Genomic DNA, 27,147 nt, shown 5'->3' with positions numbered 1-27,147 from the left:
CATAACTCTGAATGTGAATGGAATGAACTCACCCATAAAACGCAAGCAAATAGCAGAGTGGATTAAAATCCAAAACTCTACCATATGCTGTCTCTAAGAAACACACATGAGGAAGGTAGATAAGCATAGGGTGAAATAAGAGGATGGAGCCAAATCTATTGGGCATCAACTGATAAAAAGAAGACAGAAGTCACAATCATGATATCATACAAAGCCAAAGTAAAAAATAAATCTAGTTAAAAGAGATAGAGAAGGTAATTACATCCTGATAAAAGGCAGTATAGACAATAAGGAAATATCAGTACTCAACATGTATGCACCAAATGGCATAGCATCTCAATTTCTAAAGGAGAAACTAGTGGAGCGCAAGGATGAAATAGATAGAAAAACTATACTAGTGGGAGACCTGCACCTTCCTCTATCCAAACTAGATAAATCAAACCAAAAAATAAATAAGAAAGAGGTAAGAGAAGTGAATGAAATCATAGAAAAATTAGAGTTGGTAGATATGTGGAAAAAAATAAATAGGGCAAAAAGGAATACATCTTCTTTTCAGCAGCACATGGTACATTCACAAAGATTGACCATGTGTTGGAGCATAAAATCATTGCAAACAAGTGTAAAAGAGCAGAAATAATAAATGCAACCTTCTCAGATAATAATTCAATGAAAATAATAATTACAAAGGGTACATGGAGAGGCAAATCAAAAATTAATTGAAAATTAAACAATACAATGCTCCAAAACCAGTTAGTCAAAGAACAAATCATAGAAACAATTAATTATTTCATTGAAGAAAATGACAATGATGAGACATCCTTTCAAAACCTATGGGATGCAGCCAAAGCAGTACACAGGGGGAAATTTATATCCTTGAGTTCATATATTAACAAATTAGGGAGAGCAGAGGTCAATGAATTGGGCATGCAAATTAAAAAACTAGAAAGTGAACAAATTAAAAATCCTCAGATGAAGACTAAATTAGAGATCCTAAAAATCAAAGGAGAAATTAATAAAATTGAAAGTCAAAGAACTATTGATTTAATAAATAAGACTAGAAGCTGGTACTTTGAAAAAACAAATAAAATAGACAAAGTACTGGTCAGCCTAATTAAAAAAAGGAAAGAAGAAAACCAAATTGACAGTATCCAAGATGAAAAGGGAGACCTTACCTCTAATGAAGAGGAAATTAAGGCAATCATTAAAAACTACTATGCCCAATTATATGGCAACAAATATGGCAATCTAGGTGATATGGATGATTACTGACAAAAATATAAATTGCCTAGATTAACAGAGGAAGAAATAGATTACCTAAACAACCGCATTTGAGAAAAAGAAATTGAACAAGCCATCAAAGAACTCCCTAAGAAAAAATCCCCAGGTCCAGATGGATTCACAAACGAATTCTATCAAGCATTCAAAGAACAACTAATCCCAATATTATTCAAAGTATTTGAGAGAATAAGCAAAGAAGGAGTTCTACCAAATTCTTTTTATGACACAAATATTGTACATATCCCAAAACCAGGCAGGTCAAAAACAGAGAAAGAAAACTATAGACCAATCTCCCTAATGAATATAGATACAAAATCTTAAATAGGATACTAGCAAAAAGACTCCAGCAAGTCATCACAAGAGTTATTCACTATGACCAGGTAGGATTCATACCAGGAATGCAAGGATGCTTCAATATTAGGAAAACTATCCACATAATTGACCATATTAACAAGCAAACTGACAAAAATCACATGATTAACTCAATAGATGCAGAAAAAGCCTTTAAAATACAACACCCATTGCTATTGAAAACACTAGAAAGTATAGGAATAGAAGGGCCTTTCCTAAAAATAATAAACAGTATATATCTAAAACCATCAGCAAACATCATCTGCAATGGGGATAAACTAGAAGCCTTCCCAATAAGATCAGAAATGAAAAAAGGATGCCCATTATCACCTCTATTATTTAACATTGTACCAGAAACACTAGCAGTAGTAATTAGAGAAGAAGAAGAAATTGAAGATATTAAAATTGGCAATGAGGAGACCAAGCTATCATTCTTTGCGAATGATATGAGGGTCTACTTAAAGAATCCTAGAGAATCAACCAAAAAGCTAGTCTAAATAATCAACAACTTTAGCAAAGTTGCAGGATACAAAATAAACCCACATAAATCATCAGCATTTCTATATATCTCCAACACATCTCAGCAGCAGGAATTAGAAAGAGAAATTCCATTTAAAATCACCCTAGACAATATAAAATACTTAGGAATCTATCTGCTAAGACAAACACAGGAACTATATAAACACAACTACAAAATACTCTCCACACAATTAAAAGTAGATCTAAACAATTGGAGAAACATTGATTGCTCATGTGTAGGACAAGCTAACATAATAAAAATGACAATCCTGCCCAAATTAATTTACTTATTTAGTGCCATACCCATTGAACTACCAAAAAACATTTTTATTGAATTAGAAAAAACCATAACAAAGTTTATTTGGAAGAACAAAAGATCAAGAATATCCAAGGAAATCATGAAAAAAAAATGCAAACGAAGGAGGATTTGCAGTCCCAGATCTCAAACTATACTATAAAGCAGTGGTCATCAAAATAATTTGGTTCTGGCTAAGAGACAGGAAGGAGGATCAGTGGAATAGACTAGGAGTAAATGACCTCAGCAAAACAGTCTATGATAAGCCCAAAGATCCCAGTTTGGGGGGACCAAAACCCACTATTTGATAAAAACTGCTGGGAAATTTGAAAGACAGTATGGGAGAGATTAGGTTTGGATCAACATCTCACACTCTACACCAAGATAAACTCAGAATGGGTGAATGACTTTAATATAAAGAAGGAAAGTATAAGCAAATTAGGCGAACACAGAATAGTATACTTGTCAGATCTTTGGGAAAGGAAAGACTTTATTTTTTTTTTAAACCCTTACCTTCTGTCTTGGAGTCAATACTGTGTATTGGCTCCAAGACAGAAGAGTGGTAAGGGCTAGGCAATGGGGGTCAAGTGACTTGCCCAGGGTCACATAGCTGGGAAGTGTCTGAGGCCAGATTTGAACCTAGAACCTCCCATCTCTAGGCCTGGCTCTCAATCCACTGAGCTACCCAGCTGCCCCCAAGAAAGACTTTAAAACCAAGTAAGAGCTAGAAAAAAATCACAATATATAAAATCAATAATTTTGATTACATCAAATTAAAAGGGTTTTGTACAAACAAAACTAATGCATCCAAAATTAGAAGTAAAGCAACAAATTGGGAAACAATCTTCATTACAAAAACCTCTTTCAAAGGTCTAATTACTCAAATTTACAAACAACTAAGCCAATTGTACAAAAAAATCAAGCCATTCTCCAATTGATAAATAGGCAAGGGACATGAATAGGCAATTTTCAGTTAAAGAAATCAAAACTATTAATAAGCATATGAAAAAGTGCTCTAAATCTCTAATAATCAGTTAAATGCAAATCAAAACAACTCTGAGGTATCACCTCACACCTAGCAGATTGGCTAACCTGACAGTAAAGGAAAGTAATGAATGGTGAAGGGAATGTGGCAAAGTTGGGACATTAATGCATTGCTGGTGGAGTTGTGAATTAATCCAACTATTCTGGAGGGCAATTTGGAACTATGCCCAAAGGGCACTAAAAGACTGTCTGCCCTTTGATCCAGCCATAGCACTGCTGGGTTTGTACCCCAAAGAGATAATAAAGAAAAAGACTTGTACAAGAATATTCATAGCTGTGATCTTTGTGGTGGCCAAAAATTGGAAAATGAGGGGATGCCCTTCATTTGGGGAATGGCTGAACAAATTATGGCATATGTTGGTGATGGAATACTATTGTGCTCAAAGGAATAATAAAGGAGAGGAATTCCATGGGAACTGGAATGACCTCCAGGAATTGATGCAGAGTGAGAGGAGCAGAACCAGGAGGACATTATACACAGAGACTGATACATTGTGGTACAATCGATTGTAATGGACTTCTCCATTAGTGGCAATGCAGTGATCCTAAACAACCTGGAGGGATCTATGAGAAAGAACACTATCCACATTCAGAGGAAACACTGTGGGAGTAGAAACACAGAAGAAAAACAACTGCTTGATTACATGGGTTTAAGGGATATAGTTGGGGATGTAGACTCTAAATGAACATCCTAGTGCAGACAGCAAAATGGAAATACGTTCTGATCAAGGACACAAGAAATACCCAATGAAATTGCGCGTCGGCTATGGGAAGGGTGGATGGAGGGGAGGGAGGGAAATAAAGTGAGTGTTATAACCCCCAAAAAATAAAAAATACATAAAAATAAAAAGGAAAGGGCAGAAAAAATATGAATGATTAAGCTATTCTGAGTTATATGATTTTTCAAATCAACAACAAAGGACCTGTAAAAGAAGATGCTGTCCATCTCCAAATAACTGATATATGGAACCATGTCTTATATAGTTTCACATATGTATATCTATATTAAATGTTGACCTTCTCTGGTGCAGAGTAGGGAGGGAAGGAGGGAAATAGCTTAGAACTCAAATGTAACAAAAAATAATAAATCAAATATTTACATCTGAAAAAAAACCTTACCTTCTGTCTCTGAATCACTATTGTATATTAGCTCCAAGGCAGAAGAGCAATAAGGGCTAGGCAATGGAGGTTAAGTGACTTGCCCAGGGTCATACAGCCAGGAATTATCTGAAGCTACTTTTGAACCTCCGACCTATCATCTCCAGGCCTGAATCTCTACCCACTAAGCCACCTAGCTGTCCCCAATCCTTATCTTTCAACCCACGATTTAGAAAATTGTCAATAAGATGCAAAACAATCCAGTCTTGGGTTATCTGTCAAAGCACCATGGGTAAGTAGTTGTAGATTACAGTTGAGGCCACTTCATTATCCCACTAATAGTCCCAGTTGAGATGTAAGAAACCCAAGTACTAAAACAGGTTTGGAAAACATTCCAAGGATGGTGCTCCACATCAAAGACATATAAAGCACATTGGTAGAATGCAATTTAATTCAACTCCACAACCATTACTTAATAAGAAATGCTAGTATGTATATAGTGCTTTAAAGTTCACTAGGAACTTCTCTATGTTCTGTTCTGTGATTAGTACTGTTGTATGCCCAGGGGCACACAGCTCTGTTCTGAGCCAGGATCCAAACGAGGTGTTCCTCATCCCTCCCCCTCTCCCAGCACTTGGCCCACTGCACCATTCAGTTGCCTTCACTTATGCTGTTTCAGAGTCAGTGCTCAGGGGCAGAACAAGATGGCGTCGTAGTAGCAGCAAAAGCTGGACAGGCTGTGCGACTCCTCTCCTAGTCTGTGCTCAGACTCACATTACATTCATTTCTTTAAAACCACACATTTGTAAATCTGCACAAATAAAACAGTAACTACTGTGTGCAGTCAGAGTTTTGAGATGGGTGCACATCCTGCAGTCACTGGAAAGGCTTACCCTGAATGCAGTCAGCTTGATCAGATTCCATGAGGCTGTAAAGCTGAATCATAAGTTGTGGGGAGGCCTCCAGGTAGATTTCAAATAGCCTGAGCATGCTCAAGTCAGTCACTTCATTTATCACTGTCTGATGGGCGTCAGCTCCTTCTTCTCTACTGGGAGTAGAGAGGTCTGTGGGGTCTTGTGTCAGGGCTGGCCTCCCAGAGAGGCCATCTGAGCTGCTACATTGGAAAGCCAAATGGTACCCCCTCCGCAAAGCAAACCAATACCTGTAAATATACAAATATTATTATTATATTATTACCAGCAATTAACATATGAAGTATTTGTTCTAACATTCATGATAAATCATTGCGAAAAAGCAGCATGAGGTTAAATATAGACTTTTTCAACATATTTCAGTAGCACTAATTCAGATTTTTCTGTTTTAAGACTATGATAACAGGAAAGAGAAAATTATATAGCTGAAAAGTTGGAAGGATTTCAGAGTTCATCTAGTACAACTCCTACATAATTATGAATCCTATCTAAAATATTCCTGACAAATGTTTCAGGGATGGGGAACTTTCTCCTTCTTAAGGCAGCACATTTCATTTTGGGACACCTCTAAGTTTCAGTCCTTTATATAGAAGCCCAATAAGCCTCCTGCTATCCATTTCTCTTAGTTCTTCTCTTTTTTGGGGGGGAGGGGGGAGGAACAAAAACAAAAAAAAAAACAAAAAAGAAGAAAAATCCCTCTTCCACATGACAACTTTTAAAATGGCATTTAAATCAACTTAACAAACTACTGATAAAATTCACATAAAAAAACCAGATGCAACTATCAAGAATCATGAAAAGAGATAACCAGCAAAATGAGGACCAACATTACCAGATATCAAAATGTACTCATATCTTTGTTTAAAAAAACTGTATGGTCTAGGAAAATAACAGAAAAATATATCAAAGGAACATTGATATATTTGGCACAGAAATAGATCCCACTAAATCAAAAATTAGTAGTTGATAAAAACTTTTAAAAATTAGGAAGATGGAGAAATATGTATTTTGTATAGCAAAATATGTATGTATAATAAACTTCACATAGTATTATACAATAAATTTGGGTTAGATCAGGAATCCAAATATTTTTAAATAAATTTTAAAAGTAGAAAAAAGTATATTATGAAGGACATTTTAGCAACCATATAAGTCATGGGAGAAAGATATATATGTTACAAATACATAAAACAAGAGAATTTTATATAATAAAAAAGCAATATTTCTAATATTAATAGAAAAATAGATTAGGAGAAAATATTTACATTAAATATCTTATATAAAGACATGACATCCAGCATCTATAAGGAATTGATACATTCTTCACAATGGGACAATTATCAAAGGGCGTGAACAGAGAGTTTAAAAAGGAAGACATAAACTATTAATAACCACATGAAAAGATGTTCAAAGAAATGTAAGACAATCTTAAGATATCATTTTACCCCTCCCAGAATGATAAAAATGAACCAAAAAATGATTAATTCCAATGTTGGCAGAGTTGTGGGAAAGTAGTACTCTAAACCATTATAGATGGTACTATTTATCATTCTGTATATTATATCTCACCTCTCTTTTGTGGCTAACCTTCTTGCAAAGACCATCTACAAAATGCCTCCCTGTTTTTCTCTTACTTCCTTCTTAACTCTTAAGCAGTCTGGCTTCTGACCTTATCACATAACCAAAACTGCTTTCTTCAAAATTACCAATAATCTCTTAATTGCCAAATCTAATGGCCTTTTCTCAAACCTCATCCTTCTTAGTCTCCTTGCAGCCTTTGACACTATTGATTTAACTACTTCTTAGTAATCTCTTCTTGGCAGCCTCAATGATAAGTTCACCTTTCAAAAGCTAGAGAAACCAATAAGGAGAAATTCTATTCTGGTTCTAATTTTTACTAAAAGGGAAGACCTGCTTACTAAGTTTAAACATGATGGAGAACTTGAGAGAAAGAGAAATCCAAGAATCCATGAGAAAAGAAAGCCAGATATAGCCTTAGCTTAACATCCAAAACAGTAGATATGGAAGAGTCTGTTTCAAAGAGTTCAGAAAAGAAAAAGATAGAATGCCATGGACAAAAATCCTCTAAAGGAACTATAAGCCCAATAATGATGGAAAATTCTCATTCTGAATAGACATACAACAAATAGTAGTAAAAGATTATAATAACTTTGTATTTGACAAAAGTACAGATCCAAGTTTTAGGGATAAGAACTCACTATTTGGGAAAAAATTCTGGAACAATTGGAAAGTAGTTTGGCAGAAACTAGGTCTAGACCAATATCATACACCATTCACCAAGATGGAATCAAAATAGATACATGATCTAGACATAAAAGGAGATATCATAAGAAATTAGAACAGGGAACATTTATGAACAGCATTTATGACCAGCAAAGGAATTTATGATTAACAAGAGATGGAAAACATTGTGAAATATAAAATGGATAATTTTGATTACGTTAAATTAAAAAGGTTCTGTACAAATAGAGCTAGTGTAGCAAGATTAGAAGGAATGCAGAAAATTGAGGGGAAATTTTTATAGGCAGTTTCTTAGATAGTAATTTCATATCTAAAATATTTAGAGAGAGAATTTTGTCTACTATATAAGAATATGAGCCATTCCCCAATTGATAAATATATCAAAAGATATGAAAATAGTTTTTGGATGAAGAAATCAAGGATATAGATATATGAAAAAATGTTCTAAATCATTATTGATTAGAGAAATGCAAATCAAAAATTATCTCACATCTATCAGATTGGCAGAAATATTAAAGGGTAAAATGGCAAATGCTGGTGGGGATATAGAAAATAGGGACACTAACACATTGTTAGTAGAACTGTAAACTGATTCAGTCATTTTTTTTTTAACAATTTGGAATTATGTCCAGAGTTATTTTTTAAAGATAAGAATCTATATGTGTCAAAATATTTATAGCAACTCTCTTTTTGGTAGCAAAGAAGTGGAAAATGAAAGGATGTCCATCAATTAGGGAATGGCTAAACAAATTGTGGTATATGATTGTAATGTGTCAAAAGGAATAATGAGCTTATTTTTTCTTAATATATTAATTTCTTCAGTATTTTTGTGTATCCTTTACCAAGCTGTTGATTCTTTTTTTATGATTTTCCTGTACACTCTAATTTCTTTTCCCAGTTTTTCTTCTGCCTCTCTTATTTGATCTTTAAAATCCATTTTGAGCTCCTCCATTAATTCTTCTTGGGTTTGAAACCAATTCATATTTTTCTTGGAGGCTTGGATGTGGCATTATTGACTTTGTTATCATCTTCTGAGTTTGTTTTTTGTCTTCCCTGTTACCAAAATAACTTTCTATGTTGAGTTTCCTTTTTTGTTGTTTGCTAATTTTCCAGGCTTTTTCTTTTCTGTTTAAAAAAAAATGGTAAAGTTGGGGCCTGTAATTTCAGTGAAGGGAGCAAGCTTCTTTGTGCAGCTGCCTTCAGAGCTGGCTCTAGGGATCTTTGCTTTCAATTCTTCCAAAGTGATATGATGTAAGGAGAGGTGTATCAATACTCTCCCAGCCTGTGCTCTGGTCTATGAGTAACCCCAAGCATTCTTTTCCATCAGGGTCCCCTGCCCCCCTTGGGCACACCAGTGCTGTTAGTATGCTGGTGCTCCTGCTCACTCTGAGATCATGCCCCAGGACTGCTACCTGGATCTTCATAAAGCAATGTGATGTCATGCACCCAGAACCAGCAAAGGGACCCCTGTGATGTCCTTCTGTGCAATTGTCCAACCACCCCACTTACTATCTGTGTCTGAGCATTCAGGAAGTCTTTGCTGCTGATTTAGCCACCCCAAGGCCTGTTACAACAGTAAGGCCTGCCTTGGCATGCTGCTTTGGGCTCTACTTCCACTCTGGTGCAATAGATCCTTTGCATGGACCTTCTAAGTTGTTTTGGGCTTAAAAATTATTTCATCCCATGTCTTTGTGGACCATGCTATGCTGCTCCAGAATTCATTTTAAGACATTACATCACAGTTTTTTGGAAGGTAATTTGGTATAAATCAGGTGGGTCTGTGTACCTTCTCTGCCATATCGGTTCTACCCTTCAGGTTAATTTTTTTTATGAAGAGTGAAACAAGTAGAACAAAGAGAATATTATATATAGTTTCAGAATTAATATTTGAAGAATAACTTGTGAATGTCCATCTCCAGAGAGTGAACTAATAAAAAAAACATGAAAAACACAATATGCATCCAAAAAAATTTTGAAGACACAAAAGGAAACAACTGTAATAGAACCTATAGAAAGAGTCTGAAGAGAATGATATGTAAGCTCAGAGAACTCATCAACCGCCTTAGATTTGTTAAACATATGTACAGAATGTGGAGGCAAGGGCAGATGAAGAAATACAAAAAGCATGGCATGATACTGCAAGAATAGTTTCAGAAGTGACAAAGCTTAAAAAGAAATGAGAGCACAGAGCAAAGCTAAGGACAATAAAAAGGAGGCTTATCAGTTACATCAGGGAAAAAGAATAAAATCAAAGTAATAGACTATGTTCAGGGAACATTAGAAAATAATTGACCACTGAGTGAACAATGACCTGTACCCATCTCTTTTTTTTTTCTCTGCCCAAGAGGATGACTCTTTGGACTGATGAGAACAAAAATCACTAATAAGGAGCTAAAAAATACCCAAGTAAATATGGAAGAAGGTAGCACCTATTAGCCCTTATTGAATTCAAGTCCCTGTGCTCAAAAAAACTACATCCTCAAGTTCTTACAAAAATGGAGGGTACAACTGTGAAGTCTCTCCCTGTGTCCTTAAAAAGACATGGAGAATCGGAAAGTTATCAAAGGGCAAATGTCCTAATTTTTAAAAAGGAAAGAATAGATTATGAAAATAATTATGGTAAGCTTAACTTCAAATTCTAAAATTTTTCTAAAAGGTATCATTAGAGAGAATTACTGAACATCTAGAATAAAGAAGTGGTTATTAAAAAAAAAGGCAATGGGAGTAGCTAGGTAGCACAGTGGACAGAGAGCCTGACCTGGAGTTGCAAGGACCTGGGTTCAAACCCAGCCTCAGACACTTTCTAGCTGTGTGACCCTGGGCAAGTCACTTAACTCCAACTGCATAGCCCTTGTCATTCTTCGGCCTTGTAACCAATACTTAGTATTGATTCTAAAACAGAAGGGAAGCGTTTTAAAAAAAAAAAAGAGGCAATGACTTCAGGTTAATGTGGTGATATTAAAGGTCCTAAAGAAGTCCAACCCTTTCACAAAAACCTCAACAAATATCTGAAAAGGACCTGAGAATAGCCAGTGATAAAGAAAAAAAGTAAATGAATAAAGCAAAGTAAGCTCCTCCATCCTGTATAGAACTACACAAAAAGATGGCCATTGATAAATACAAATAAAATAATCTGGTTTAAAAGTATAAATAAAATACAAAATTTATATATCTTTTATATGTATATATGTTTGGAATTAATGGGTGCTCATCTTTGATTTCTATTTCATGTCCTTTCTTTTCATAAAAGTTTCCTCTGAAATATTATGAACTTCATGCTTTTCAATGGGAAGTCAATTTCAGTGTAGTAATGGTGGATGCAGATATGTTTACAGGTTTCATAGGTAGCATCATAAGCCACAAGAGTGAGGCCATCTCCCAAAATAGACCTAGGATTTTGTATGTTTGGGAAAGTCTCTGAGACAGGAGTTAAACGAATATTTATTTTGATCCAGATCTATATTTGAATTCCAGGTTGTGGACTTTTCTCTTTGACCTATCCCTTTATGATCTTACATGTTTACACTTTAACTGAGTAATTGTAATATGATTGAGTCATATTTGGAGAGCACCTGGAATAATCATCATAGTACAATTAGGCACAGAGAACAGAATATTACACCTCTTTTCTCTCTTCTGCACTGGCTCCAATTACTTTGCAATTTCAATTTAAAATGGTATTTCTAAAGAAAGCACTACATGTCTTATGCTAATATATATGTATACACACATACATATATGTACCCTAAAAAATCATCTATTCTAGTAAGCATATTAAGCATTAGCTTGGAAATTTTCCCCAAAAGCAGTAGAATCATGAAAGTGGAAGGGATATTTTGGTCTGAGATATCATTTTAAAATGATCTTTTTTAGCTTAGTGTTCTCTCCATTGTACTTTCCTTTTGTGGCATAAATATGTAAAGGAAAACGACATTAAAAGACTTCAGAATTCTGATCAATATAGTGATCACAATCATTTCAGAGGATTGCCAATGAAGCATGCCTCCTGCCACTCTGATGAGAGGTGTTGGAATATAGTGGAGAATCTTCCTACAATGCAAATGTGTTCCTAGGCCCCACCTTACCTCGCATTCAATAAATTTCCCTATTACATTCAAGTTCAAACTAGATCTTTCAAAGTCCTTCAGAGCCTGGTCCCTTCCTACCTTTCAGTTTTCTTATACCCTCCTCCCTTCCATGTACTCTGCTGTCCAATGACACTGACCTTGCTAATCCTCAAACACAACACTCCACTGGCCTTTCATTGGCTATCTTAATCTCTTCCTTCTCCTGGCTTCCTTCAAGTCTCAAATAAAGTCCTACCTTTTGCAAGTTTTCCTTTGTCTGCCTTAATTTTATTGTTTCCTGTAGATTTTTTTGATCCAAAAAAAATTTTTTTCTAAGTCTCTTAAAAGTTCGGTGCTTTTTTGGTGCTCGTTTCCCTTACTTATTAGATTTCATTTGAAAAGGCCATAAAGATGTAGACAGCTTCAGTATTTGTCACAGTATGTTGAAAATTCTGACTTCAAAGGGAATCTAAATTAAGTTGCTCTAAGGGGAAAAAACAAGGTAGAAAAAAATCCCCTGATTATTCCCCTGACATTTCTGCACTGAGTTCATGCTCCCCAATTGGGAGTGTGGCTCAATCCCACCTGGCCCCCTATCAGTTCAGCCTCAACCATAATTCACTTTGCTCCTTGGCACGTGGAACTATGATCAGATCAAATCTGCCATCGATCCTGAAAATGCCCAGTCACCAGGCCAGAACCTGGAGTGTAACATACAGGGATGAGGCAGCAAAGGACTCTGAAAAGGAGTGGAAAGACAGACTGAACAAACAGGAAAGGTGACAGGAAACACAGAAAGGAAAGAGACTCCAAGAGGAGGAGATGTTCTATATCAACACCTGTAATCTACTCATATTCTTGCAGTTTGAATTTATTTTTAAAAGAATAAAATCCCTAGTAAACAATGTCATCATGATTCTGGAAACATAACTTACAAGTCATCTTAGAGACACCAAGGTGGTTCAGTGGATAAAGAGCCAGGCCTAGAGATGGGAAGTTCTGGGTTCAAATGTGGCCTCAGACACTTTCTAGTTGGATGACCCTGGGCAAGTCACTTATTCCTTCCCCCTCCCCCACTGCCTAGCCTTTACTGCTCTCCGCCCTTGGAACCAATGAACAGTATTGATTTTAAGACCAAAAGTAAGAGTATTATGATAAAACTGTCCTCAAAATGGTGGCCTATTTAGTTGCTGAATATAAAAAAGCAGACAATGTTTATAGCTCAGGGGGAAGATGTTATAATTTCCTTCCTGTAAGAAGCTCCAGGAAGATGGTGGAGTAGAGGCAGCAAACTTTCAGACCTCTGAAAACCCTTCCTTACCAATTGCAAACTAACTGCTCCTAGGGGACTGAAAATCAAACCTAAAAACAGGGCAGAGCAAAGGAACCCTCCTGCTGGACTCAACTTAAAAGGTACACCCCCAAAAGCTGGAATTAGAGAACACTCCTGTTTAAGGGAAAGGAAGAAGGAAGGTCCTGGGACCCTCCCCCACCTAGAGTGCTAAGCCTCCAGCGGCAGCTAGAACCTCTGGGCAAGCAAAGCTGTTGGTCTGGAGAGAGTACCTTGTGGGCAAAGCTATGCCAGGCTCAGAGTGTCTTACACAGGCAGTAGGGAAGCAGATAGAGGAGAAACGCAGAAAGAAGAGCGGGAGGCATAGTTGCAGCAGCAGAGACACTCCATATCCTCCCCACCCCCTTCCCAAGATTTTGGCCCCTGGGCACATCCAGCAACCCAGTCAGACTTAATCCCATCAAGACCCAGAAACTCAAACTCCAAAACCCTTCCCACACACACTGCTGGACTTAATCCCATCAAAGTTTCCAGAAGTAGAGAAGTTCAAACTCCAACACCCCCTCCCCCACAGACTGTAGTAGTAGTAGTAGTAGTCTCTCCATAACTGAGGATGACAATTGTCTTTGTGCGTTTTTGTGCACAAAGACACCTGTGCATGAAGAGTTAAGTGGAAAAGTTGATGCACGGAGACAGTCCCACTCTCTCGGCGTTGGAAGCCTGGGTCCAGTGGCACGAAAAGTCGTTACACCTGGAGACTTCCTCAGCTGCATTGGATGGTCATGTTGTCTTTTGTGCTCCAACATGCCCTAAGAACTCTACAGTGCTTTGCTGCATCGCCATCTTAGCCGTTGAACCTTCTTATTGGTTTCTTCCGCCTGTTCCGCCGAAGCAGTCTTCACATGCTGGGTGAGCAAAGTCCTGGTTCACCAGGGGTCTAAGACCCAATGGCTACCCTCACAAGGTTTAGCCGACCTGTCGAAGTCTTTGCCCGGGGTGTGGCCGCTGCTGCATGCTAGCAGCTACTGGGAGCCACAAGTGAGAGCTGGGTGTCAGGTGAGGGTCAGAGGCTGGAGAGCTGCCCTAGAAGGGCATGACAAGCCCTCCATACCAAAGATATTACTCCTCCCTGAGGACCCCATACACCCACAGACTGTACTGAGATATTTACTGACAAAACTCCAAGGGTGAAGGCTGAAAGCCCAAAACCACAAAAAAGAAAAAAAAATTATAATCGACAGGTTCTATATAAGCAATAAACAAAGAGCAAATGGAACACAGAAGGATGAGGGAACTCTAAGCAAAAAAACAGAAAACCAAGCAAATTGGATACAAGCTCCAGAAGAACTCAAAATACAATTCAAAACACAATTAAGAGAGGCTGAAGACAACTTTAAAAGCAAGATAAGTCATCTGGAAACAGAAAACAGTGTCTTGGAAGCCAAAATTAATCAGTTTGAAAATGAGGCAAAGGAGATGAAAGAGGAGGCAAAGGAGATGAAAGATGACCTCCAAAGAAAATCAGACCAGAAGGAGAAGGATGACCAAAAAGCCAGAGATGAAATTTAGTCTTTAAGAACCAGAATACAACAATTAGAAGCAAGTGACTTCACAAGGCAGCAGGATACTATAAAACAAAATCAAAAGAATGAAAAAAACTGAGGAAAATATGAAGCATCGCATTCACAAAATAGAAGATTTAGAAAATCATTCCAGGAGAGACAACTTAAGAATCATTGGTCTACCAGAAGACCATGACAAAAGAAAAAAGCCTGGACATCATACTACAGGAAATTATTTTTTTAAAAACTGCCCTGATATTCTAGAACAAGAGGGAAAAGTAGAGATGGAAAGAATCCACAGATCACCTCCTGTACTTGATCCCCAACTGACAACACCCAAGAATGTTATAGCCAAATTCAAGAACTACCAGACCAAGGAAAAAATATTACAAGCTGCTAAGAAGAAGTCATTCAGATATAGTGGAACCACAGTGAGGCTATCACGGGATCTGGCTGCATCTATACTGAAGGACCAAAAGGCATGGAATATAATATTCTGGAAAGCAAGGGAACTAGATCTACAACCAAGAATCAACTACCCAACAAAACTGACTATATTCTTACAGGAGGAAGTATGGTCATTCAACAAAATAGAAGAATTCTAAGCATTTGTAAAGAAAAGACCAGACCTGAACAGAAAATTTGATGTCCAAGCACAGAACTCAAGAGAATCATCAAAAGGTAATTTAAAAAGAAAGAAAAAATAAAAATAAAACAAAACAAAAACTTTTTTTAAGAGACCCGATAAATTAAAATGATATATATCCCTATAAGAAAAGAGGTCATTGGTAACTCTTAAAAATTGTTATTATCACCTGGGCAACTAGAAGAATTACACTTAGAGGCAAGAGTGACAAACTGTATAGCATGAAAAGCCAAGACATAAATATGTATATAGATATATGTATGCATAAATACATATGTGTGTGTGTATACACACACAAATAGAGCTAGAAAAAGGTTAATACTGAAAGAAATGGGAAAAGAAACAAAAGGGGTAAATTTATAAGTCGCAAAGAAGCTCAAGGGAGGAGGGGGGAGAACATCAATACACTGGAAGTGTATAAAGGTTGGAGATAGGAAATAATCAAATCTTACATGCATTGAAATTGACACAAAGAGGGAAGAACAATCAAATACATTGGGGCAGAGAATTGATTTGCGCCCTATAGGGAAGTAGAAGGGTAAGAAATGGACTGGTGAGGAGGGAAGCAGTACAAGGGAGGGAGAAGGTAGGGGGATACTTTAAAAAGACTGTTAAGAAAATAAGAGGAGAATAAGAAGGGAAGGGGTAGAAAGGGACGTAAAAAAGAAGGACAAATCAAAATACTGGGAAATACACAGCTGGTAATCATGACTCTGAATGTGAATGGAATGAACTCACCCATAAAACACAAGCAAATAGCAGAGTGGATTAAAATCCAAAACCCTACCATATGCTGACTGCAAGAAATACACATGAGGAAGGTAGATAAGCATAGGGTGAAAGTAAGAGGATGGAGCCAAATCTATTGGACAACTGATAAAAAGAAGACAGGAGTCACAATCATGATATCATACAAAGCCAAAGTAAAAAATAAATCTAGTTAAAAGAGATAGGGAAGGTAATTACATCCTGATAAAAGGCCGTATAGACAATGAGGAAATATCAGTACTCAACATATATGTACCAAATGGTATAGCATCCAAATTTCTAAAGGAGAAACTAGTGGAGCGCAAGGATGAAATAGATAAAAAAACTATACTAGTGGGAGATCTGCACCTTCCTCTATCCAAACTAGATAAATCAAACCAAAAAAATAAGTAAGAAAGAGGTAAGAGAAGTGAATGAAATCATAGAAAAATTAGAGTTGGTAGATATGTGGAGAAAAATAAATGGGGACAAAAAGGAATATACCTTCTTTTCAGCAGCACATGATACATTCACAAAAATTGACCATGTATTAGGGCATAAAAACATTGCAAACAAGTGCAAAAGAGCAGAAATAATAAATGCAACTTTCTCAGATCACAATGCAATGAAAATAATAATTAGTAAGGATACATAGAGAGGTAAATCAAAAATTAATTGGAAATTTAAAAATGCAATGCTCCAAAACTGGTTAGTCAAAGAACAAATCATAGAAACAATTAATAACTTCATTGAAGAAAATGGCAATGATGAGACATCCTTTCAAAACCTATGGGATGCAGCCAAAGCAGTACTCAGGGAGAAATGTATAACCTTGAGTTCATATATTAACAAATTAAGAAGGGCAGAGGTCAATGAATTGGGCTTGCAAATTAAAAAACTAGAAAGTGAACAAATTAAAAATCCTCAGATGAAGACTAAATTAGAGATCCTAAAAATCAAAGGAGAAATTAATAAAATTGAAAGTCAAAGAACTATTGATTTAATAAATAAGACTAGAAGCTGGTACTTTGAAAAAACAAATAAAATAGACAAAAGTACTGGTCAGCCTAATTAAAAAAAGGAAAGAAGAAAACCAAATTGACAGTATCCAAGATGAAAAGTGAGACCTTACCTCTAATGAAGAGGAAATTAAGGCAATCATTAAAAACTACTATGCCCAATTATATGGCAACAAATATGGCAATCTAGGTGATATGGATGAATACTTACTAAAATATAAATTGCCTAGACTAACAGAGGAAGAAATAGATTACCTAAACAACCCCATATGAGAAAAAGAAATTGAACAAGCCATCAAAGAACTCCCTAAAAAGAAGTCCCCAGGTCCAGATGGATTCACAAACAAATTCTATCAAACATTCAAAGAACAACTAATCCCAATATTATTCAAAGTATTTGAGAGAATAAGCAAAGAAGGAGTTCTACCAAATTCTTTTTATGACACAAATATGGTACTGATCCCAAAGCCAGGCAGGTCAAAAACAGAGAAAGATAACTATAGACCAATCTCCCTAATGAATATAGATGCAAAAATCTTAAATAGGATACTAGCAAAAAGACTCCAGCAAGTCATCACAAGAGTTATTCACTATGACCAGGTAGGATTCATACCAGGAATGCAATATTCAATATAAGGAAATATTAGGTTCAATATTAGGAAAACCATCCACAAATGATGATATTAACAAGCAAAGCAACAAAAATCACATGATTATCTCAATAGATGCAGAAAAAGCCTTTGATAAAATCCAACACCCATTCCTATTGAAAACACTAGAAAGTATAGGAATAGAAGGGCCTTTCCTAAAAATAATTAACAGTATATATCTAAAACCACCAGCACACATCCTCTACAATGGGGATAAAGTAGAAGTCTTCCCAATAAGATTGGGAGTGAAAAAGGATGCCCATTATCACCTCTATTATTTAACATTGTACTAGAAACACTAGCTGTAGCAATTAGAAAAGAAAAAGAAATTGAAGGTATTAAAATAGGCAATGAGGAGACCAAGCTATCACTCTTTACAGATGATATAATGGTCTATTTAAAGAATCCTAGAGAATCAACCAAAAAGCTAGTCTAAATAATCAACAACTTTAGCAAAGTTGCAGGATACAAAATAAACCCACATAAGTCATCAGCATTTCCATATATCTCCAACATATCTCAGCAGCAAGAATTAGAAAGAGAAATTCCATTTAAAATCACCCTAGACAATATAAAATACTTAGGAATCTATCTGCTGAGACAAACAGAGGAACTATATGAACACAACTACAAATCACTCTCCACACAATTAAAAGTAGATCTAAACAATTGGAGAAACATTGATTGCTCATGGCTAGGACTAGCTAACATAATAAAAATGACCATCCTACCCAAATTAATTTACTTATTTAGTGCCATACCCATTGAACTACCAAAAAACTTTTTTACTGAATTAGAAAAAACCATAACTAAGTTCATTTGGAAGAACAAAAGATCAAGAATATCCAAGGAAATCATGAAAAAAAATGCAAACGAAGGAGGACTTGCAGTCCCAGATCTCAAACTATACTATAAAGCAGTGGTCATCAAAATAATTTGGTTCTGGCTAAGAGACAGAAAGGAGGATCAGTGGAATAGACTAGGGGTAAATGACCTCAGCGAGACAGTCTATGATAAACCCAAAAATCCCAGTTTTGGGGACCAAAACCCACTAATTGATAAAAACTGCTGGGAAAATTGGAAGACAGTATGGGAGAGATTAGGTTTGGATCAACATCTCACACCCTACACCAAGATAAATTCAGAATGGGTGAATGACTTGAATATAAAGAAGGAAAGTATAAGCAAATTAGGTGAACACAGAATAGTATATATGTCAGATCTTTGGGAAAGGAAAGACTTTAAAACTAAGCAAGAGCTAGAAAAAGATCACAAAATGTAAAATCAATAATATTAATTACATCAACTTAAAAAGATTTTGTTCAGGGGGCAGCTGGGTAGCTCAGTGGATTGAGAGCCAGGCCTAGACATGGAAGGTCCTAGGTTCAAATCTGACCTCAGACACTTCCCAACTGTGTGACCCTGGGCAAGTCACTTGACCCTCATTGCCTAGCCCTTACCAATCTTCTGCCTTGGAACCAATACAGAGTATTGGTTCCAAGACAGAAGATAAGGGTTTTTAAAAAAAATTTTTTAATTAAAAAAAAGTTTTTGTAAAAACAAAACTAATGCAACCAAATTTAGAAGGGAAGCAACAAATTGGGAGGGGGGAATTTTCATAACAAAAACCTCTGACAAAGGTCTAATTACTCAAATTTATAAAGAACTAAACCAATTGTACAAAAAATCAAGCCATTCTCCAATTGGAAGTGGATGAGGGACATGAATAGGCAATTTTCAGTCAAAGAAATCAAAACTATTAATAAGCACCTGAAAAAGTGCTCTAAATCTCTTATAATAAGAGACATGCAAATCAAAACAACTCTGAGGTATCACCTCACACCTAGCAGATTGGCTAACATGACAGCAAAGGAAAGTAATGAATGGTGAAGGGAATGTGGCAAAGTTGGGACATTTAATTCATTGCTGGTGGAGTTGTGAACTGATCCAACCATTCTGGAGGGCAATTTGGAACTATGCCCAAAGGGCACTAAAAGACTGTCTGCCCTTTGATCCAGCCATAGCATTGCTGGGATTGTAACCTGAAGAGATAATAAGGAAAAAGACTTGTACAAGAATATTCATAGCTGCACTCTTTGTGGTGGCAAGAAATTGGAAAATGAGGGGATGCCCTTCAATTGGGGAATGGCTGAACAAATTATGGCATATGTTGGTGATGGAATACTATTGTGCTCAAAGGAATAATAAAGGAGAGGAATTCCATGGGAACTGGAATGACCTCCAGGAATTGATGCAGAGTGAGAGGAGCAGAACCAGGAGAACATTGTACACAGACACTGATACACTGTGGCACAATCGAATGTAATGGACTTCTCCATTAGTGGCAATGCAGTGATCCTGAACAACTTGGAGGAATCTACGAGGAAAAACACTATCCACATCCAGAGAAAGAACTGTGGGAGTAGAAACACAGAAGAAAACAACTGCTTGATTACATGGGTTGAAGGGGATATGGTTGGGGATGTTGAGTCTACATGAACATCCTAATGCAAACACCAACTACATGGAAATACGTTCTGATCAAGGACACAAGTAATACCCAATGAAATTGTGTATCAGCTGTGCTGTGGGAAGGGTGGGGAGAGGAGAGGGAGGGAAATAGTGTGATTCTTCTAACAAAGAAATAATGTTCTAAATTGTCTAAATAAATTAATTAAAAAAAAAAAAGAAGCTCCAGAACAGGAATGACATTTCAATTTACCACACTAAGAAATTACCTATTTTCAAATATAAATTGAAATGTATAAATATACCTCGAAAACTCTATTGATACCACACTGAGTTAAGTCAGCAGTAACTGTTTGGAATAAGTGACCTTTGTACATTATGCAAATAGCGTACAGGTATGAATGCTTTCCTATATTAATTAGAGATGAGCCAAAAACTTCAGCATGGATGAAAGGGGTAGGGGAGAGTAGAGTCTTGCAAATGATTAAAAATTTAAACTTACCTTATAAAAATTCCTCCCTGAAAGCAATGAATAAGAAGACTGCAACTGGGCCCTTTCTGACCCATTTTCTGATAATCTTCCTTGTACCACATAAAACTAAAACACTGGACTATTCCTGCTGCAATAAGCATAAAGCTCATTGTTAAAATGCCAAAAATATGCTGTCCTTTGCAGAAAAAATTCACAGACACCCAGATGTCCATTATTAAATCAGTTATATAGATTAGAATGCCAAGAACTAATATAAAAAAATTCAATTTTGTAAATCCCATTATGAGACAGACACTATATAGTTCTTGGCTGCCTGCTTCCTATTATCTCATATTAATACACTCTTCACTATAGAACTGATTTTTAACTTCTATTGACTCAAGGCTTCTCATAAGAAAGTGAATGAAACTAGAAAACTGAATCTAAAGTAACTAATTGCAATAATTTTTTCCTAAAGAACCGATGTTATAACACTAGATGTGAATGTGGAGCATTCAATTGTCTATTTCAAAATAAACAAAATATTCTTCCTTTATCCCAAATAATGGCACCTAAAAAACAAAAGAAGAGAAAGCTCATGAGAATCTTGAACATAACACCAAAAATGCTTAAAAACTTGGAATGCCAATCATTCATGGAATCACAACACCAGAGCATGAAGGGACTTCAGAGGTCATCCAATTTAGAGGCAATCAAAACCTTCTTTACTCCCCAAAGCAGGAATCTAATTAAAATGTAATTGGAGGGGCAGCTAGGTGGCTCAGTGGATAGAAAGTCAAGCCTAGAGACTGGGAAGTCCTGGGTTCAAATATGACCTCAAATATTTCTTAGCTGTGTGACTCTGGACAAGTCACTTAACTCCAACCACCTAGCCCTTACTACTCGTCTGCCTTGGAATCAATAGTAAATATTTTTTTATTTTAATTCAAAGATATTTCATTTTCCCAATTACATGTAATAACATTTTTCAATATAATTTTCCAAAACTATAAGATCCAAATTCTCTCTCCCTCTTCCCTCCCCCTTCCTGGAAATGGTAGATAATTTGATCTGGGTTACACATGCATTATCATGCAAGACATACTTCCATATTGGTCACTGTTGTTAAGGAGTATTCATATAAAACCCCCAAATAAACTAATGGGGAAAAAGTCTGCTTTAATCCACATTCTGACTCCAACAGTTCTTTCTCTGGAGGTGGATGGCATTCCCCATCGTAAGTCCTTCGGAATTGTCCTGGACTGTTGTATTGCTGAGACTACGTCTTTCTCAGTTGACCATCCCTCAATATTGCTGTTACTGGGTACAGTGTTCTCTATCTGAATTTGATCTAGGCCAATGACCTCATTTTACAGACTTGAGGAAGCCCATAAAGGCTGAGACACTTCACCAACATTTGAAAATGAGCAACTCAAGGGGGAACATTTCCCTTGTGCTGGACTAATATATTAAGTATGACTAAGTCAATCAATTAACAAACATACATTAAACTCTGACTATGTTCCAGAAACTATACTTGGTACTGGAGAGACAGGGAAAATGGAAAAGTCCTTGCCCTGAAGGATTCCAGGGTTTGTGGCAAATCCTTGACATGAAAGTCTCAGAAAACCACTTCATTTTCTTTAACTTTTCCTGCCTATATTTACCTTTTTAAAACATAAATTAATAGGTTCACCTTTCTTTTTTCTTTATTAAACCCTTACCTTCCATCTTAGAACTGATACTAAGTAATTGATTCTAAAATAGAAGAGCAGTAAGGGCGAGGCAGTTGGGATTAAGCGATTTGCCCACAGCTAGGAAGTGTCTGAGGCCAGAACCTCCCTTCTCTAGGACTGGCTCTCAATCCCACCACTTAACTGCCCCCATCTACCTTTCTTATGATATTTTTTTTTTCTTGTTGTTCATAATGCTTTACTTGTGAGTCCCTATGGAGAATTTTACAAGGGGTTCTCATCAGTCTCAGAGAGATGCTGTTCAGTCCAGAAGTTCAGAAGCACTCATCTTTCTGACAGTGGGTTATGGTGGTAAAATGATGAGATTTTGGAATCCTGAAACTTGGGCTTTTCCAGTGATCCTGTGCCATGACTGCTGGCTGGGAGGCCTCTTCCTCCTCTCTAAGGCAGGAAGTCACACTCAATATAATCCACCTCACCAGGAGGTTAGAAAGCTTGTAAGAGCTCACCCAAACATAACCAAAACTCCAAAATAAAACCATAAATACACTGACATGAAAGCTAGTATGTCTTTATCCAAATCTAAGCAACTCCAATAGTCCTTTCTCTGAATACTTTTTTTTTTTAAACCCATACCTTGTGTCTTAGAATCAATACTAAGTATTGGTTCCAAGGCAGAAGAGAGGTCAGGGCTAAGCAATCGGGTTAAGTGGCTAGCCCAGGGTCTCGTAGCTAGGAAGTATAAGATCTCCCTTCTCCCAGCCTGGCTCTACCCACTGTACCACCTAGCTGGCTACCCCTTAACTACCTTTTAATTTGTATTTATTCTACATATATTTCTTATGTATGCCGTCTCTCTAGATAAGCTCTAAGACCCCTGAGAGCAGGAATTGTTTCATTTCTATCTTTGTGTTCCAATGCCTAGCATATAGCAGGTTCTTAATAAAAGCTTGGTGGAGAAAGCATGAAGGCCATCTCCATCATCACATCCAGGACATACCTTAATGCTGAAGTTGGTTGGATTTGGATCCAGCTCCTTTTGTGCAACAGAAAGTTTAAATTGCTTATCTAATGGGAAAGGAGCAAATGTTCTTTTAAAATTTTTTAAGTAGAAACAAATCATTTTAATAGCAGTTCCCAGAGTATAAGAATGAACAAAACAATATGCTTATAGTGCCAAAATGAGGAGAAGAGTGTGGTTTGTTTTCTACCCCTAAGGAGGAATAATATGGGGGAAATAAACTTCTCAGAGGGAAGGAGCTACTCAGACTGCTCAACTTGACAAAAGCCCCCCAAAATTCCTTTACCTCTAATTTCTTCTCTTCTCTAAAATATATAATTTGAAACAAAACTGGAAGAGCAATTTCATAAAGAAAGTTCAATAAATATAAAACTAATATTTTCACATATACTTGAATTCTTGCATCTTAATCTTGCATATTACATAAATTATATTTTCTATTCAATGGGAGACTGAAGTCTGCCAAGTATATTTCTTTTAACCTCTATATGCTTAAAAAGAGTTCCCATTTCCTGATCCTGATAGAGAAGAGAGTAGCCACTCTAGATAAGAACTAGTTTTTAGGAAACTGAAGAGTAATTTCTTAGAAACTATAGGGGAAATTGCAGTATTGGCAGAATACCAGAAGTAGGCTAATCTAATATGATGACTCTTGGGTTTCTAATTCAGTTTTGCCAAAAGTAATTACCTGATTGGAAATAAACTAATACACTAAGTTAATATGGTCCTCTTGCTGGAAGTGCCACCGGAACAAGTGATGACCATAAAGTTGTACAACTTGTGTGAGGGGCATTACCAATAAACCCTAATTCCTAATATTAAAGTATGATTCCATTCCTTAGTCAGGAAGAATGCAACCAGTAATAACATTCTGTGGCATAAGGACTTTCTGAGACTCTTAATGACATATCACTTCTACTATGGAATCAGTCTAAGTGGCTCTCAGCCAGAATAAATAACCTTTGCCCCGAACATAGTGCAACACCATAGTGCAACACCAGCTTTAAAAAAAAAAAAAACCTAACCAGGATCTTCACTAAACACATTTTAAAAAACATATTAAAAGTAGACTTACCCACAACAAATGTAAATGTTTTCTATCACTACAAATCTTCCTTTAATTCAAAGTCTCTTCAGAAAAAAAAAATCATCCTTGGAAACATTTGATTTCTCATGAATTTAAACCAGTTGTATTTAAAAGGCACGTAAGTCTTTAAGATCGAATACCAAAATGAAACTCAAATCACCTGTTAGTCATGTGTTTTGCTATCTAATCTACTGATGACATAATATCTATTACATGTCGCATTAAGAACACACCCCTTTGTGGGGCAGCTAGATACTTCCTAGCTGTGTGAACCTAGGCAAGTTATTTAATATATTGCATGATTAGCCTTTGCCCTTCAGTCTTAGAGGTGTCACTAAGACAGAAAGTAAGGTTTTACAGAAGAAAAACATTTGCTTGATCACATGGTTCAATGGCAATATGATTGGGGATATAGACTTTAAATGATCACTCTATTGCAAATATTAATATGGAAATGGGTCTTGATCAATGATACATGTAAACTCAAGTTGAATTGTTCATTGGCTATGGGGGGAGAGGGAAGGAGGAGGGAAAAAACATGAATCATGTAACCATGCAAAAACATGCTAAATTAATTAAATAAATGAATTCAAAGCAAAAAAAAAAAGTAAGGTTTTTTAAAAAGAATGCACTCCTTTGTAACCACAGTCACAGTCAGTACTAATATACACTAAAATTTATACCAAGTTTTTATTTACTTTGCAGTCATGTGCCAGGGAATATTAATTTCATGTACCCTTTAACCCCTCCTATGAAATCATAGGAAAGATATTTCTTGAGCTCTTTTCAGCTTTCAAGCATTATACAAATTATCTCATTTTACCGTCAAAACAATTCTATCAGTTGTTCTAAGCTTCGAAGATTTAAATGATTTGCCTACAGTATCAGAAGTGGGATTTGAACTCAAGTCTTCTTGACTCCCTGATCCAGCACTCTAGGTATATACCATACTATCTATCTATATCCTTAAAAAATAAAAATAAAAACTCTTACCTTCTGTTTTAGCATCAGTTCTGACATAAGTGTGGCATGGGCTAGGCAATTGGAGTTAATTCACATAGCTAAGAAATGTCTGGGGTTTGAACCTATGCCCTCCCAACTCCAAGCCTGTCGCTTTAACCACTGTACTACCTACCTGGCCCAACTAGGTATAAAAAAAATGCCTTCTTAGCAAAAAATAAAAATCCAAAGGAGGAATTTTTCTGAAACTGAACAGATGTCCTTGCCTCATCCGTACGAGGAGGCAGTGCTAAATTCTCATGATTCTGCAAGGTTTTTGCACTAGACTCATGAATTTCACTCACTATATAGAAGAAAAGTCGGTCTCCCACAGTCATCAACAGCAGGGGCAGAACCTTCTTGGCAGGTTCACATTACACACCTATTACAGACACCCGTTACACACATACATTCCCTGGAGATGTGACTTCTTTAACACCTGATATCTCTACAATGCCGGTGACAATGGCACCGAGTATTCAGTCGTTGAGGCAGTCAAGAAACGTTTACTAATTGCCTAGAGAAGTGCTGGGGGGTAGGAAGTGAGAGGGAAAGTTCCTATCAGTTCTAGGATCCAATGCAATTCTGTTCTCTGAAACATGCACCAAGTGATCCCTCCCAAAGGGGAAATTAAGGTAGAATAAAACAAGAGAGCCTCAAACTCTCCATAAATGCTCGCGGTCTCACCCAACTAAATGCCAAGATGACCTAGTCCGGTTCGCTCCCTCCTCCCATTTTCATTCTCTTGCCCCGCCTCGAGCCTTTTGGACCCTCCCCTCTCCGCCTCCTACCCGCTGGGGAGGAAAAAATCACCCGGTTATATGATCATTTGCGATTCCCATCTCAACCAATCGCTGCTCGGCCGGTGCGCCGGCGCATCAGGCAATTGGCCTACTGATCGCCTCCAGGCCGGATTTTCCCGCCCCTGCCGCTGGGCGGCGCCCTGCTCCAAGGCTTTTTCTGCTGGTCTCGAATCCCCAGAGCCGATCGGAGGGACGAGATGACGGCGATAATACCGCGGATCGAGCAGCTGTCCTCCCGGGTGGTGCGTGTCCTGGGATGTAACCCAGGACCCATGACACTCCAGGGCACCAACACCTACCTAGTGGGGACCGGCCCCAGGTAACAGCCTCCTGGGCCAGGCTGCTGCTTAAGCCGCGGGGCCGAGGCCTGCTCTCTCCGACTCCGCGGGGAAGGAAGGGCAGCGCAACCTGGGTCACTGGCATCTCCCCAGGTCTCAGCCCCTGCGTAAAGAAAGGTCCGGGAGCCCTCCTCTCCACTCCCCCCAGCCCCCATCACTTTTTAAAATGCGTTTTGTTTTAGTGGTTTTTGCCGCTGAAGGGCCGAAGGACCCCTCAGTTCACTGTTCCAGTTGCTGAGAGGGAGCTGAAGACACCCCCGTTTCAAGCTGCTGAAGGGAGCTCTGGGGGCTTCCGCTGCCTAAACTGCAGCCGGACCACCCCCACTTTCTATTTCTCTGCGCACTTAGCCTCTCACGACCCTAGATTCTCGGTCACCGAAAGGGTGAGATTGTGGTGGAAACTTTAGAGGAGGTCTTTGTCCACACCTCCTGCCAGAGATTGAGTGAAAGTCTGAAAAGTCTGGTGTCTACTCCGAGGAAGGAGAAGCAGAACTTCCTCTTGT

The 27,147-nt window shown here is 37.3% G+C and overlaps 2 protein-coding genes across 3 annotated transcripts in view; one reads left to right on the top strand and one right to left on the bottom strand.

Annotated features, from left to right (window-relative positions):
* The window catches only part of XKR9 (XK related 9), a 40,345-nt gene extending 14,056 nt beyond the window's left edge, over positions 1 to 26,289 (bottom strand). The window contains exons 1-4 of one of the 2 annotated variants that reach the window (XM_016431469.2): positions 25,498 to 26,289; positions 23,397 to 23,464; positions 20,733 to 21,274; positions 5,479 to 5,747 (exon numbers count right to left, since the gene is read on the bottom strand). In XM_016431469.2, coding sequence (XP_016286955.1) covers positions 5,479 to 5,747; positions 20,733 to 21,004 — 541 coding nt within the window. In that variant the 5' untranslated portion in view covers positions 21,005 to 21,274; positions 23,397 to 23,464; positions 25,498 to 26,289. Of the gene's footprint in view, positions 1 to 5,478; positions 5,748 to 20,732; positions 21,275 to 23,396; positions 23,465 to 24,492; positions 25,452 to 25,497 lie in introns of those variants that run through there. The other variant, XM_007486988.3, reaches the window with a different exon arrangement.
* A 42-nt stretch (positions 26,290 to 26,331) lies between these two features.
* LACTB2 (lactamase beta 2) overlaps positions 26,332 to 27,147 on the top strand; it is a 69,999-nt gene continuing 69,183 nt past the window's right edge. The window contains exon 1 of the mRNA XM_001378480.5: positions 26,332 to 26,625. Within this exon, the coding sequence (XP_001378517.1) occupies positions 26,504 to 26,625 (122 nt within the window). The 5' untranslated portion in view covers positions 26,332 to 26,503. The remainder of the gene's footprint in view (positions 26,626 to 27,147) is intronic.

Source organism: Monodelphis domestica, chromosome 3, assembly GCF_027887165.1.
Source record: "Monodelphis domestica isolate mMonDom1 chromosome 3, mMonDom1.pri, whole genome shotgun sequence".
Classification (NCBI taxonomy): Eukaryota; Metazoa; Chordata; class Mammalia; order Didelphimorphia; family Didelphidae; genus Monodelphis; species Monodelphis domestica.
The sequence above is the reverse complement of the archived record's forward strand: the minus strand, read 5'-3'. Positions and strand labels throughout refer to the sequence as shown.